The sequence below is a fragment of the Typopeltis vanoorti genome, chromosome 14 (assembly GCF_054136105.1).
Source record: "Typopeltis vanoorti isolate ZY-2024b chromosome 14, IOZ_Tvanoo_1.0, whole genome shotgun sequence".
Taxonomy (NCBI): Eukaryota; Metazoa; Arthropoda; class Arachnida; order Uropygi; family Thelyphonidae; genus Typopeltis; species Typopeltis vanoorti.
This window is the reverse complement of record NC_143562.1, coordinates 87,802,266-87,818,949: the sequence shown is the minus strand read 5'-3', so window position 1 is coordinate 87,818,949 and position 16,684 is coordinate 87,802,266. Positions and strand designations below refer to the sequence as shown.

The 16,684-nt window shown below is 36.9% G+C and overlaps 1 protein-coding gene across 2 annotated transcripts in view; it reads right to left on the bottom strand.

Annotated features, from left to right (window-relative positions):
• Window positions 1-16,684, bottom strand: part of LOC150099734 (uncharacterized) — a 97,864-nt gene that overhangs the window by 27,494 nt on the left and 53,686 nt on the right. For both annotated transcript variants that reach the window (XM_090404390.1, XM_090404391.1), the window contains exon 4: window positions 10,785-10,827. In XM_090404390.1, the coding sequence (XP_090260516.1) occupies window positions 10,785-10,827 (43 nt within the window). The remainder of the gene's footprint in view (window positions 1-10,784; window positions 10,828-16,684) is intronic.

Below are 16,684 nucleotides of genomic sequence, written 5' to 3'. Positions count from 1 at the left end.
AACTTTTGTATCTTTCTCATTCCTGTCATATTAATGTTTTTATAAACATCTTTTATGTCATTTCTTTCTGCCTTTGCTGTTGTGTCTTGACTCATTTCATGTAACCATTCTTCCTTTTTTTCTTCTTATCTCTCTCTCTTTGTAACTCCCTATTCAAGTCTTCATACTGCTTTTTTTCCTCCTCTGTTTTACTATTAACTAACTTTCTTCTATTTGTTATTTTTCTCAAAATACTTTCCGTTATCCATGGTTTTTTCTTTTCTCTCTTTCCTCCTCTTTTTTAGCTAAATGTAATTCTGTAGCAGTAATTATGCTTTCCTACAGAATCTTCCATTTTACATCACTTACTTGTATATCTCCCTCCTTCATTTCTTCCTCTACTTTCTTTGTGAATTTACTAGCCATATTTGGTATTTTCAGCTGCTCTATATTTCATGATTTATTTTGTTTCTTTGTAATTACTTTTTTTAACTTAATTTTCATCTTAGTTGATAACAATATATGATCTGTATTACAGTCTGCTCCTGGATATGTTGTCATATCATTTATATTATTTTTATATATTTTGTTTATCAAAACAATCTATCTGATTTCCTGTAGGATATTATTTATATCCTCCCCTGGGGCTTTCCACGTATACAATCTTCTGATGTTTTTTACAGAAATCACAACATATCTCTCTCCTCCTTCATTTCTCACTCCCAATCCAAGTTATGGAAGTGAGTCATGGACACTCAGAAAGAGAGATATGGAAAGAATTAATGCATTGGAAATGTGGTGTTATAGAAGGATGGAAAAGATTAGCTATACAGAAAGAATATCAAATCAAGAATATCAACCCAATAATATCTTCCTCCCTTTCTCTTCTGATTTTTGCATTCATATCGCCCTGTATTATAATTATATCCTTTGAGTCTTTACATTTTAAATCCTTTTCTATATCACCATAAACTCTCTACCTCCTCATCCTCATAATCAGAAGTAGGTAAATATATCTGAATAAGTAAAATATTTCTTGGTTTTGCTTTCATCTTTACCACCAAAACTCTGTCTGAGATTTGCCATTAGCCTTCCACACATCCTGCCACTTGTTTATTCAGTATTATACCTACACCTGCTTGATGTTTCTCCTCTCCTCCTGAGTAAATTACTCTCATTCCATCCTCTGTTCTAAAATCTCCTTTTCTTTTCCATCTCAACTCAGCCATTCCCAGAACATCCATTTTCAATTCTTAACATCTCCAATCTTCCGATTTGAAGTAAGGTATTCACATTTCAAGATTCAATGTGAAATTTACTTTTAGCCTCTTTTCCATATGTATATTTTCCTTTTTCCTCTTCTCTACCTCCCATAGGTTTTAGTAGAGATGGCTGATATGATTGACATGTAATCTTGTCAATATCCAATAGAATAGGTGTCTACATTTTGCAAAATTCGGTTAAAAATAACTGGGTTATGTTTGCAAACACAAGAGATCAAAGGAAGTAAGAGATGTAGTGAAAGATCAGGTAAGAGGAACTTGTGAGAATAAAGTTAGTAGTAGTAATGTGAGAGAGAGCAAGAATGCAAATTGACAGGAAAATAGGTTGGAGCCAGAGCGAACAAGGGAACACAATATAAGAGGAGTGGATATTGGAAGCAGTAGTGAATGTGTGTATGGGAATGGCTTAGGATGTGTGTGTGTGGGGGTAGTTGAGTCTGAGGAGATATATAGGTTAAGTGGTGATAAAGGTAGGGCATGGGCAGGTGTGGGGAAATCACAATAACAGGCAGCATGGGTAAGACTGTTTGTAGACCTAAAACTGAATTGCTATGTTTATTTACAAATGCCAGGAGCAACGAAAATAAGGAAGATAAAATAGTTCTGCTGATTGAATTTATTTGCCTAAAGTTTTTGAAAAAAGAGTTATATAAGGATGATATCCTGATGAGAACAGAAAAAGGAAGGTACAATGTTTTTTGTGAAGACAGAAAGGACAAGAAGGAAAAGGAAGCACTGCTGATGAGGCAGGGGAATTATATCTGCACAAAGTAGAGATACAAAACAGAAACAGTGATAATAGTTTTGAGGCAGTGTGGTAGGTAGTGGAAACTGACAGGAAGACACATTTAGTTGGGTTCTGCTATAGATCAGGGAATGTGAAGGGATAAAGAAATGTATAAGCAACTTGGGTTAGTGAACAAGAGCAGAATGGTCATTATAGGGGATTTTAATTATGGTAATATACATTGGAATGAAGAGATATCTTTTGGATATGAGGAAAATGAATTTCCATTCTTGAAAGACAACCATCTTAGGCAGTATGTAAGGGAAAGCATGCAAGAATTGAGTCTTAGATCTAATCATTTCACTGGGAATGGGGAATTGCATGTTTCCCCACCCCAGCTGGTGAGACTGACCATGAGGTGATCACCTGGGCAATGGCCATCCATATGAAGACTTGTGAGGAAAAGATATTATTATTATTACGTAACACCTCCAGGGAGTCCAAAGGCTCATCGAGGGAGGTCACCTACTCTACAACTCTCTGTCTCCACCACTCATTTCATCAACCACAACTATCTTCATCATCTACATCAACTCCATCTACTGCCGACCACCATCACTAGTATTTTCACAGACAATCACAAACATCCATGCCCACGGCAGGATTCAAACCCGCAGCCTTTTGGTTGGAGAGCGGATACGCTAACCACTCAGCCAACCAGGCCAGATATGTGTGGAAGTACAAGGCTAGTGATTATGAGAAGCTTAGATTGCTTGGAGCTATAGCATGGAATGAGGAGTTAAGGGAGGGGGGGATTATATACTGCTTGAGAAATGACCAAGATGTATTTAATAACATCAATGTGTGAATGTTATTAAATACCTGTTCAGAAAGTCAAAAGGCTGAGTAAGGTACATGGACAAATGGATGAATAAGGGATTAAGCACGAAATCTGAAAGAAGGTACTGTGGAGGCAGCATAAGATGAATAATGGTGATAATTAGTTACACGAGGAGTAAAGAGCAGGCCAGGATCTTACACATTTGGTAAGGACAATAAAACTACAGTATTGGCAGAAATTAGCAATCAGGCCAAAAAAAATCCTAGAGAGTTTTTCTGATATGCAACAAGTAGAAGAAAGAGTGATTATGATCAGATGCTGTTAATGAATGAAGATGATTGATTGGTAACTTTGAGATTGAGACATACTGAACAATTCAGCAGGGTGGTTCCTCCTGTTAGAGCCTGAATGGAGAAATTTTGCAAGGAAATTGTTCATTAAGGATTTAACATGCAAAATCTAACTACTTAAGGAAATACCTGCACACCAGCAGAAAATAAAGAAAACTTGTTTAATATATGTGAGAATATGTATTCCTTATATGTGATGTATAGAAATTTATTGCTATCTAACGGAAAATCAAATTAGAGAATTTATGTAAAAATAGAGAATTTATATAAGAGAAATGTTGGCTTATTATTGGTCTCATTAAGCTATCTAGTATACTGTAAATCACCAGACAGGTAATAAGTCGCATGTGAACTGTACCAGTTGAGCGTAGCACCGGAAGCAATGGCTTATGCGGAAGGTAACGGTAGCACGTTTTCCATGAAAACAGCAACCTAAGAGCAAAGGGAGAGTAAGGGAGCAACTTAAGGGCATAAACGAAAAGAGTCATGTGGAAAAGACCCAGCAAAAAAGGGGGCGCATGAGAGGAGAATATAAGGTGATGCATGCCATATTGAGCTCTCTTCTCTCTTTTTCCTGGTTCCTGCTTGGTGAGTTTTGATGGGTGGTTTGTGAGAGTGAGGAGCGTAGATGCTGTGATGTCAGACAGTGGACCTTTTCCTGGAGATGCCTAAGAGATTCCATGCGGAACCATTCGTGAATTATCGGCCTTTGCAGAATCGTGCCATCGCTGAATGTCCCATTGGAAGAAGCGGAGAAAGTTCCCTTAGATGCAGAAGAAACACGATGAGGATGATGTGGCCACTATGCCAGGCGCAGAGACAGCCTAATTGGAAGGTAACCAGAACCAACACGTGGTAGCGACTAGACCTCCAGAAAGGACTCGGTAACGTAGAGAACTTTATTATGTGTTTCGGAAGTATTAGAAGAAAGAAAATTGTGTAATTATAAGATGTTGACAATTTATTAGAGAACTTTAATGAGATTACTTATTTGGAATAGCTAGTTTCCATTGAACAAAATAATTGTTCGGAAGCGATTCTCATATTTGAGTATGACTGAGTTTGATAAGTGAAATTAAGATTGCAGATAGCCTTTAATTGAGTAACACCAGAATGTATAATATGTAATTAATGAGTGGAAAGGGATCATAAATTTATGTGGTATTGTGTTTGCTTTCTACCTTATCTAGCTTGATTAATAATTTGGACTAACTAAGTGTGTTTGACTAACTTAGAATGTATTAGCTTCCTTAGCATGAACTTTATTTAGTATGAAATTGAGACTTTTTGAATGGTTTTGAAGATGGTGTCCTGACAGTAATAGAAATAGAATGTGATGAGTTCTCTCATCACATTCTATTTCTATCTCATTATCTCATTATTGAGTGCAAAGCAAATGATCAAGATGGAACATTTTAACTAAAGCAGTATAAATTGGGCAGAGGAAATAGCATACAGCAGTAAGGGAATGGAATTCTTGAGGTACAAATGTCTTAGGCAATATGTAGTAGAGGGAAGACGAGGATTAGTAGTTTTGGATTTGGTTCTTGCATTGGAAAATCTAATTGTATCTGAGATGTCAATCTTGCCTCCCATTGGTGAAAGTTGACCATGCAGTCTTGACTTGGATGCTGAATAGACATGCAGAAGTATCAAGTAAAAAGAAATTTACATGGAATTATAAGGCAGGTGACTATAATAATCTTATAAATCAGCCAGGGGCAGTTCCATGGATGAAAGAATTGCAAGGATGAGATATCAGCAATGCATAAGGGCTAATGAAGAAATATTTATCAACAGCAATGGCAAATTGTATTCTTCAATTACAATTTGGTGTAAAGTGGGTATATAATGAAATCAGATAGGAACTGCAGGTGAAAACAAGATTATGAAAAAGTATCAAGAGAGCAGTTGCATGATGAATATGAGACTCAAATTAGAAAAGTAACTAGTATAATAAGAAAGATAAAAATAGAATATTAGAAACTTTATTAGTGAATTTCATCCTGGAAAAGCAGGTTATATTCCTGGAATGATGAGAAGCATGGAAAGTTTAGAAGTGCATGAGGAGAATGTGTTACAAACACTAAGAACTCAAAGTCAATAAGGCAGTAGGACTGGATGGGATTTCACTATATGTTTTAAGAGTATGTGCTGAGGAATTGACAGCTCCATTGGCCTGGCTGTTCAATGAAAGTCTAGCTACTGGGAAAATTCCCAGTGAGTGGAAAGATGGTAAGACAGTGCCATTGCACAAGGGTAGTGGTTGAATGCAGCCATCAAACTATAGACCAGTTTGTAATTTTTCTCTAGTTAAGATTTTGGAGAAATTAGTGAGTGATCATATACAGATTTGGACAGATGAGAGTATTAACTGTGAAGATCAGCATGGATTTGCTAAAGAGTGCTGTCGTTTCAGTAATTTGCTTGCCCTTTATAATGAAGTGACAAGAGTGGTTAATAAGGGAAAGTCATATACTGCCATTTTTTTATTTTCAAAAAAATTTGATAGGGTGCAGCATGATAAGTTTATATTTAAGTTGCAACACATGATTTTAAGTGTTGGGTTAGTAAATTGGATTGCAAATTGGTTGTCTTAGATATCAGAAAATTGTGTAATGGAGAGTAACGTCAAGGAAAAGGAAGGCATCAAGTGGAGTTCCACAGGGACAGTACTCGAACCTTTGCATTTTAATCTTTATGTTGATAATATTGTCACTGGGTTGCAAGGAGTTATTCAGTTATTTGCAGATGATGTGAGGGTTATTAGTAATAATGCCAATGTAGTAGCACTTCAAGATGATTTAAATAAGCTAAATGGATGGGCAAATGAATGGGAATATCAGTATAATGTAACTAAATATAGAGTTTTGAAATTTGGGATCCACCCATGGGAGGCTGCATACTGTACTGGTGGTTCTATACTAGAGAAAGTGAAGGAGGCAAGAAATCTTGGGGTAATAAAATTTGAAGTTTAGGACAAATGTTAGAAAGATAGTGAGGTAACCCAGAGAACTACTGCAATACTAAGAAGGACTCTGACCTTAGAGATAAAAGAATGGCAATTCCATTGTATAATGTTCAGATCAGAGTGCATCTGGATTATGTATCAAATCTGGTCAGTGGAATTTTGAAGAGGTTAAATTAACAATTAACTTTGGAGAGGGTACAGAAGCAGATAGCAAAAATTTTATCAGGAGTTCACAATGTTAGTTATGTAAAAAAAAAAAAAAAAAAAGTTTCCTTGATAGAAGACATAGGGTGGCATGACTGAGACACTTAAACTGTTTTGAGAGGTACTTACAGGAATGACACTAGGAGATTTTTCATCTATTAGAAGAAGGATGAAATAAGGCCGTGAGGGTGGAGCATCCCTGTAGGTTGTGAAAGAGGTGGTGAGTATGAGGGTGAGAAGTGACTTTTTTTGGGTGGAGGGTGGTCTGACCATGAAATTCGTTGCCTGATAGTGGTGAATGGATTTAAGGAGTGGTACGATACTTTGTTGTCTGAGATGAGCTTCCCACAATGAGGCTTGTGACTCCTAGAAGGTCCAGAATAATGATAATTTTAATGTACTACAAAATATTTCATTATAACATCAGAAAACTTCCAATATTTCGACAATGTCAAACTGCCATAATCAGGGAACTAAATATAATAAGATGCATGCATGCGGGCACTACACCAAGTAATGAAGACAAAGCATATCGACTTAGAGTAGACCTAAAGTCCTATATAGTGCCTCTAGTGAGCTAATTGGGCACCTCTGGCTTAGCTGTTGGGCTAAGTGCAGAGGATGAAAACTTCCCAAATTTGTTGAGGTTAAGGTAGTTTCTTAAGGCAGAAGCAGATTCAAGGAAAAGTCTTTCATATTTATATTTGCTGCGATGGAGTAGAGTGGCTTTCTTCCAGTGCATTCTATGGCAGGCATCCAAAGCATGGTCAGCAAGTTCTGAGTGGCTGTAAGTAATGGAAACAGATAAAGTCCTTATGTTCCATTGTAGGATAGTCTACAACTACAAGGGACCTGGTAAACATCTGACAGGTCTAAAGAATGTGACTAGTCTTTTGTGGAGTGGATAAGGGATGATGATTTTTTTATATTGTCTGTAAGTGGTTGAAGGGTTGCATTTTTTAAAGACTTTTTTTTTTAGTTTTTTGGATGTGCCTTAGATATATGGAATAGTGATAGCTTTGGTGTAGTCTCTGTTCTGGAGAGGAGTGGGTGGGTCGGTATGTGTGTTTGGGGGTTTTATATTTTTTATTTTGTATTGTATATTTTATATTTTTTTATTTTTTCAAAATATTGGAAGTATTAATTTAAAAAAATTAATAAGAAATTAATAATAATAAAGAAACAGCCAACATATAAGTCTTACCACCAGAACTCAGAAGACATTCCAAGATGCCAAACTCTCACAGACCACAATACATATCATACCTAAACTTCAAAACATTCATCTTTGGAGCATTCAATCCACTGTGGTAATGCACTTCATTCATTCACACCATGCAAAACTCCTCTTCATTTCCTTACTCATTTGGCTCTTATACAGTTCCAGGCATAACCTCTCATTCTTCCAAAAACTATTTGCATACAAAAGTGTTTTGTTATTATTCAAAACAGTGATTTGTGATATAAACATCAGAAGAAGAAACAATAATTAATCACTTTATTGCACTTACTAATATTTTGCTAGTTTTTTTTTCATGCATCATCAGAGAAAAAATTACATCTATGGTGACACATTTGTATACTCTTCTAACAAGCAAGTATAGCTGTATTAACATTTCAAACATTCTTTGACCACATCTCTCTCTTCATTAGTTAATTTCTCCAAATTAATTTTGCTGTTATCCAGTCCCTTTTTTAGCACATTAATTCCTTTTCAGTTACAATTTGAATTGCTCCCATAACATTCTAATTAAGTGCTGTGTGTGTGTGTGTCACGGTAGTTGTAATTTCTAATGATGATACTGATTAGAAAATCAGTGAAATATTAGCCAATTCAATAAACTAAATTAATTATTGTTTCTTCTTCTGGTGTTGTTTATACCGTAAAGCGCTGTCATGAATCTCCCATCACCTGTTACTCTAATTAATATCTTCTCTATATCTATCTATCTCATAGGCTCCTCTTATCAACTTGTATGTTTCAATCATATCACCTCTCTATCTGCCAAGCTCTGAAGAACATGCTCTCTTAAGTTTTTGTACTACTGAGATGAGGCACTCTTAATCACTCTCTCTCTCTCTCTCTCACACACATATTTCTTTATCACATAGATCTGCGCATAGAAATTTATATGTTGCTTGATTAGTGCTTTATATAGTGAACTATCTTTCTCATTTATACTTTGCAGCAATCTTTTCAATATGTCAGCAATTTGCTGACCTGATTGGCTGAGTGATTAGCATATCCACTCTCCAACCAACAGTCTCCAAGTTCAAATCTTGCCATCACGAGTATGGATGTGTGCAACTGTATTTAGTTGGCAGATGAATTTCATCGCCCAGTGTGAGACCACTCTCCTGCTTATTGAAGCCCTGAAAAAGTTTCATGTTTTTAGAATCCAGACCAGGTAAAAATTTAACAAAAAAATTATAAAAATTAATAAAAATAATCCTCAACACACTCAGGGTATTAACATACTAGTTTTATAAATTTTTATGGGTGTGAGTCACATAAAAAAAAAATGTAGGCAGCCTTTACAACTTTTGCAATGTATTCGGGGAACTTCAACTCTCTGTCCACTGACACTGATTTCTTACTTACTTCATCTCCTGGAGCAAAGAATGAGATAATGATAATGAAGATGGAATGAGATATATTATCTCATGCCATCTTCTCTGACCAAGGGCATCAGTTTACACAGAGTAATATTGAACTTGCATCTCCTCTCATCTATCCAAAGTGCCAACCTATTTAAATCCTCTTGTAACAATACCATTGCAGCTTCATGAAATTGCTCTTCCCAATGTAGCATCATCTGCAAATAAATGAATATTTCCTCTCAAACCTTGCACTATATCATCAATATGCAAAATAAACTACAGTGGTCCCAGAATAGAACAGAACCCTGTGGTACCCTACTTGTTACCTTTCCCTTTTGAGACATTTACACCTCTATTCACAACTTGCTATCTCCTATAAGCCCATCATCCCTGTAACCAGACTACTAGCAGGCTACTAATTCATCTTCATCCTACTCAGTTTCAGTGGTAGTTTGTCAAGTGGTATTCTACTGAATGCCTTTGCAAAATTGAGTAAAACTACTTCATAAGTACAATACGCTCCTCCTGTGGTGATATCTCATCAAGTTCCACAGCTTTATTAACATTACACTTACTTAAAATTTCAAACATGTGACTTTCATTAACCATAAAGGTATCCACTGCTTCTTCTTTACTTCTTTTTACCATTCTAACCTCCCCAACTTGAAAGAAATACAGTAACAAAATACTTATTAAATAATCTATAACCTTAATGGATTCGACTTGACCTGTGTGCCATCTCTGTAACTAGTCAGTTCCATATTCATCCTTTCTTCAATTAGCCACATAACTGTAGAATTTTCTAGGATTTCATTTTTCTAGCTTAGCCAATCTCCTTTCTTAATATCTTCCTTACTACACTCATCATCTTCCTAGCCTGTGCTGCTGACATCTCATCCATAACATCTTTCTCTGTAGCTCTTGCATGATTTTATGATTCATTCATTTCTATCCCACTCTATTTAATCCTCCTAAAACTATGATTTGACATTGCCATCAGTAACTGATCTCAAATAAAGTCCCAAGCAATAGTGATTTTTCTAGCATTCAATCAGTAATACTATGGCAAGTTACCAATCTGTTTCTTTAACTTTTCACATTCTACCTCTTTAATTCCATCCATCCCTTTTGTTTGGTAAAGCTTACGCCTGTTTAACTACCTCTCATATCAACATCACTTGATCATTCTCGCCAACTTGTAGCATTATGGCGATTTTATCCATTATCACTGTATCAGGCATTATTATTATTAAATCCAACACTCATGTTCCACGTGCTGCTTTCATCATATGTTGTGTAAGATAGTTACTCCTAAGCAGCTAAAACAATTCACTCTCTCTATTCATACATTTTTTTTCTTGCTTGTTATCAATGCTTCCAGTGTTAGTCATCCAACTTTTATCACCTATCTGGCTGAATATTTATCTAGCTGAACATTTCAGAATCATCACCTTCTAACATTCCCTGGCCTTTAGCAACATCCCACTAAATACATATAAATCTTGATCACGTGAACTTGACACTAAATGGTCTCAAAGACATCATCACTACTTTCTTGAAGTTCCATATGGATTTTTCTGAGAGCATCAACTTTCTGTATTCCAAAAAATGCAATGCAATCATATTCTGTTCCTGTTGGTACATCATTCTCTGTCAAAAGTGTCTCATTTATACCAATAATTTGTGTACAGAAATATAATGAATCTTTAAGTTACCTGAATACATGAAAATTTTACAGGTTTGGTAATTATCAGATGCAATCCAAAAAACAAAAGATGATTTTATATATTTTCAACATCAAAATATTAAATCCAACTTCAATACTTACTAGTTCAACTGGTTTTTTAGTATGGACAGCCCAAGGCAAGACCCTGCAAAAGTAAAGTTAATACTTAAATTTGGTATTGGTTGCTTATGATTTTTTCTACATTAAAATTAGATGAATAACAGCATTTTTTTTTTAAAGTGAATCCTCTCCAAGAAAGGTTGTACACCTATAGTATCTTCATATTCCAGTCAAATCTCACTATGGCAAGTGAGAGTTGACTGGATAGTACTACACAAAAAGTTTACATTCTTACTAACTTCCTATCAACAATTTTCCTCCTTTTGGAAGAAACTCTCCAGGAGGAGAGTTTCCAGTTTTGGAGGAGAACTCTCCAGTTCCTCCATCCTGCTTTTATCCTGTATCCCACTTTCTTCTCAGCCTCACCATCCTCTTTCAGTGTTGAACCTAAGTATCTAAAGTCACTGACCTTCCTGATGACATTTCCTTCCAGCTCCAGATCTGTCTCCTGGCTGCCATCCACTTTGCAAAACATATACTCTGTCTTACTTCTGCTCAGTCTCATATCTCTCTCTTCTAGTACTTTCCTCCAACTTTCCAGTTTAGCTGCCCCTTCTGCTCTTGATTCTGCACACAGCACGATGTCATCTGCATGCAACATAGTCCAAGGCATGTCTTCTCTCATCTCCTCCATCACAATATTGAACAGGAACGGAATTAATGCTGACCTTGATGCAAGCCAACTGTCACTGGAAAACTTTCTGTCTCTCCCAGGTAGGTCCGAACTCTTGTCTTCACATTTCTGTACATCTCCTGCACCAGCCTGACATATGTCTCCAGTACCTTCTTCTCCCTCAGACACCTCCAGACTTCTTGCGTTGGCACTCTATCATATGCTTTCTCCAGATCGATAAATACCAGATGTAGCTCCCGTTGCTTCTCTCGAAACATATAGTGAGCTTAGTGTTTTCACTAATTTATTCAGCAGACTCCCCCCCCCCCAATATCAACTTTAATTATTCTGTTGTCTATTTCCACATTTAAATTGCCATGTTCATTGAAATTTTTTGCTGGAATATTATGGAATATTTTGCTTGTTTTTTAGAGGTTCTCAGATGTTGTTAATGTTTCAATGTTTCTGCATATGTTCTAAGTCTTTGTCCTTTTATTGCTGATTTCATGTCAAATTTATTACGGCAGTTTCTGAAGATTTGTGGTGGCTTTACTGAGGAGTATAAGTAAAGGTTATTAGAGGAGATTAGTACAGGTTATTAAAGAAGATTATGTAGACCTGAAAAGAGGGGGGGGGAGCAAAGGTGTTAGGTAAGAAAGAAGATTGTTTGAATGAATAAGGCAAATAGGGTAAAGAGAAAATTCTTTACTGTTATTCTATAATAAGAGGAATACTTAATGAAGGTGTAACAAAATCTTGTTTTCCTGGTGTGACAATTAATACTGGTGAAGCTGTCATGATGCAAAAAGGTGAACGAAATTATTGTTTTGGCTGTCACTAATGACTTGAATGGTAAAAAATATTGCATGAAAAAAGATATGAAAGAGTTATTGCAAGAAGCAAAAAAAAAGAATGAGAGAGTGAAGACTAAGTCTGCATCCATGCTGTGATAGATGTGAATTGGAGATGAAGGCAATGATTGCAAATTATGCAATGCACAGGTTGTTCAGGAGGGATAGTATAAAGTTTGTACACCTATGGATAGAAGGACTTACAGGGTGTTCGGGAAAACATATATATAATTAATTATATTTTTCCGTAAGTTACATGTATTAACACACTTCTCTTCATTTAAAAGGTTGGACCCTTCTTCATTCATATACAAGATGTCAGAAAGGATGGATAGCTGGAACCCACCTGAATCATGGAAGAGAATAACTTGTATCATGATGATTCGTGCCGGCCATCAAAATAAGGATATTTCGACTGCTGCCCAATGCTCCCTGAATACAGTAAAAACAATCAGGCATGAACTAGAGACTTGCAATGGTGACTACGAGGATGTAGCAAGAAGAAAGATCCCTAGCAGACGATCTGATTGCGTTCGTACAGCAGAATTCCTCGCAAATCTGCAGGAACAGGTGTTGAAGATCCCTGGCATTGGAATTCGGGCTTTGTCACGTGAAATGAACGTTGCAGCCTCTACTATGAAGCTTGCACTCAATGAAGACCTCCGCTACTACTCATACAAGTGCCGCAAAGGTCAGCTGCTTACAGAAAAGGCCCGTGAAAAACGTTTGATAAACGCGAAGAAACTTCTAAGCAAAGTGAAACATCCTGCGGAACCACAAACAATCTGGTTCTTTTCCGATGAGAAAAACTTTTGCCAGGATCAAAAACACAACACGCAGAATAACAGATGGCTTGCATACAGTACAAAGGACATTCCTCGTGTAATGCAGACTAAATTTCTCCAAACTGTGATGGTTTTCGGATGTGTATCCTCTGAAGGTAATGTGATGCCTCCGCATTTTTTCCAAGAGGGCCTCAGGTTGACTTCAGATGGCTACGTGGAGTTGCTAAACACTGTAGTCAAGCCCTGGATAACAAGGGTAGCCAATGGTAGGCCGTATGTATGGCAGCAGGATTCGGCCCCTTGCCACACCTCTGGGAAAAGTCAAAAATGGTTGTCTGAAAATTTCTACGACTTCACCAGTCCAAATGTTTGGCCTCCAAACTCCCCAGACCTTAACCCCATGGATTATTTTGTATGGGGCGCAGTTGAAAAAGACACCAATCGCACTTCCAGTAATACAAAAGCTCAGTTAATGGATAAAATTAAAACAGTTTTTGCGGCCCTTCCCAGGGAGACTGTAGCATCAGCTTGTTCGAGGTTCCGAAGCAGGATTGAAGCTGTGATCGATGCTAATGGTGGTTATTTTGAGTAAATCTTGTTGATAGTATTGTAATTAACTCTGCCTGTAATGTTTTTTGTCAATTCATTAAATTTAATAGATACAAAGAAGATTTTCTTTTTCCTTACGAAACTGTCAAATTTATCCCGAACACCCTGTATATAATGCTGATGAACTGCACTTAAATGGATTCATTGTGAGGTGTCTAGAGAGAGAGATTTGTTCACTGAGAGTGTGGAAGCAGTGAACAAATCTTTCTCTAGATACCTCAGGAAAACTAAAGCAATTAAGATGGATACAGGTGAGAGTGGGTGCATGCAGACACCCATGAGGCAAGTGAGTGCAAGAATGACCAAAAAAAATGTAAAATCTAGTCTCTCAAAGAACAACATTGAATCTGTTTATATCTACTAATACTAGAAGTAACAGGAATAAGAAGGAGCTTTTGGTATTGATTACAGGAACATAACAAAAAAAAGTTATAGGCATTAGTGAAACTTGCTAACAGCAAATAATGTGGTTACAGGATTGAATTATTATTATTATTGATCATGACCTCTGTGAAGTCATAGGACTTATCATGAAAAGTTTGTGTCACTGAACAACCAAATTTTACAAAAGTCATGTCTTCCCCCCCCCTTCCCCCAAGATTAATTTAGTAATTTCTTATAGATTTTGAGGTGCTGAACACAAATATGACAATGAAAATGCAAAACTGGCTACAGTTTGTGAGAGACCTAAAATAGTTTCTTATATAATGAGGTAATATGTGCTTATTACATATACTGGTAAATGTCTGATTCCACATCCGACATTGTTTTGCCTGACAGAGAGGTTGTCACCTCTCTGTCAGGCAAAACAATGTCGGATGTGGAATCAGATGTCGGATGAGTAGTCAGCCAACACAGAAGTGGACCACTTTCCCTGGTATCATTTCTCCACCATTGCAATTTCCTGATGGAAATATTCACCGTACTCGTCACCATGCAGCAGTTGTCGGGGGAAGAAATCCAAGTGGGAATGGAGCAAGTGTATTTTTAAAGACATATTGCAGCCAAGTTTGTGATACAGAGACAACAAGTCCCCAACTAGTTCCTTGTAATTTTCTGCTTTGACATATCTGAGACAGTTAGTTGACACCAGACGAAACACGTTCCAAGCTTTTTCTCATCACCCTGTAGCAGGTTGTCGAACATATTGTCAATGAAGATCTCTTGTATCTGAGGACACACAAAAACTCTCTTTAATTTTCGCTTTGCTGAGTCGAGGGAATTTGTCAGCCAGGTACTTGAAAGCTGATCCAATCCAGTCCATAGCTTTTACGAAGTTTTTTACCAGATCAAGTTTGATGTGTAGGGATGGTAGCAGAATTTTGTGCATTTCTGCCAGTGCTAAGTGTTGCACGTTCTTCTCTCCGACCTTCAGAGATTTCCTCACAAGCCAGTCTCTCTCTCTCTCTTCACATAGTGCAAAGTCCTTGCTCGGCTGTCTCATTCACACACAAAAAAAACAGCAGTACTTTGTATATCCCAGCTGTAGATCCATCAACACAGACACTACCTTCAAGTCACCATAGAGATGCCAGTCGTATTTACTGTATTGAAGACAGTCCAACAGCTGTTTTAGGTTGTCATAGATTTCTTTCATGCAGACAGCATGTCCAACTGGAATGGATGGAAGCTCATTTCATTATGCAGCAACAATGCCTTGAGACTCAATTTTGATGAGTCCATGAATAGTCGTCATCCATGCAGGTCGTTTGATTCAAAAGGCATTCTTCAGGCCATCTACATCGTAGCAGAACATAAGGTAATCTTCCTTTTGGAAGTAAGGTGCAAATGCTCATGAAGAGTGCAAAACGAAGTCATCACGCAGATATTTTCCATGAGAAGATTCCATCGTAGAAGTCTTGATCCCAGTAACTCTGTTTTGGCCTTTGGATAGCTCCATATCGCAAACAAGATTGTTCAATTCTTCTTGTGTGAGAATTGTGTGGATCACTTATGTAGTACTTGTGACACAGGAGGAAATGGGAGTGTAGCCCAGGAAGTCACACAAACTCTTGCTCACCCTATGAGACTTCACATTATATTAATGATTGCATCATCTTACACAGCGATGTCATGACTCAACTGCATTGCATCAGCCAATGATGCAATAGCTCCTGGGGTGTTGTGTATGACTGGCTGATACAATATGTACACAATGCAGACTGAGTTTTTTCTAAACAAAAGCCAATCGACAGATTTTATTGTCATTTTCATGTTCAGCACATCGAAATTAGTAAAGAATCGCTATTTTCATTTCAGAGGCAAATTGTGTGTTGTCCAGACTTTGTATTATAATGCAAAGTCTATCATACCACTCCTTGAACTCATCATCGTTCATACTCTCACCACTATATCAGGCAATGCATTTCATGGTCCAACCATCCTTCATGCATAAAAGGCATTTCTCACCCTCTTCTCACTACCTCCATTTGCAACTTCTAGAGATGGCTCTTTGTTCTCATTCCTTTCCTTTGTATTACCATACAAAAAATCTCACCAGTGCCAATCCTATAACTACCTATCAATAGTTTAAATGTTTCAATCATATCACTTCATCTTCTATCAAACTCAACAGCCTACATGCTCTCAGTCTATCCTTATAGCTAACATGTAAAGTCTTGATATTGTTTTTGCATCCTCTTCAACGTTAATTTATCCCATTCAAATTCTTGTAACCATACCACTGACAAAGTTTAAACAGTATAGGTCCCAGAACAGAGAACTGTGGTACCCCCACTTGTGACCATCTGCATCCTTGTATCTATTAGACAGTGACACTGCAATCTATTTCACTAACCTAATATCTTAATCCATATACTGTAACTTAAACAGCAGCTTATCATGTGGCATGCTAACAAATGCCTTTGTTAAAAACCAAAAATATGGCAGTATATACTTTTCCATTATCAACCTAATATCTTACTCTATTATAAAAGGTAAACAAATGACTGAAACAAGGGTGCCCCTTAAAAAAATCCATGTTGACAATCATAGATAACATTACCCTTCTGCCAAATGTGGTAC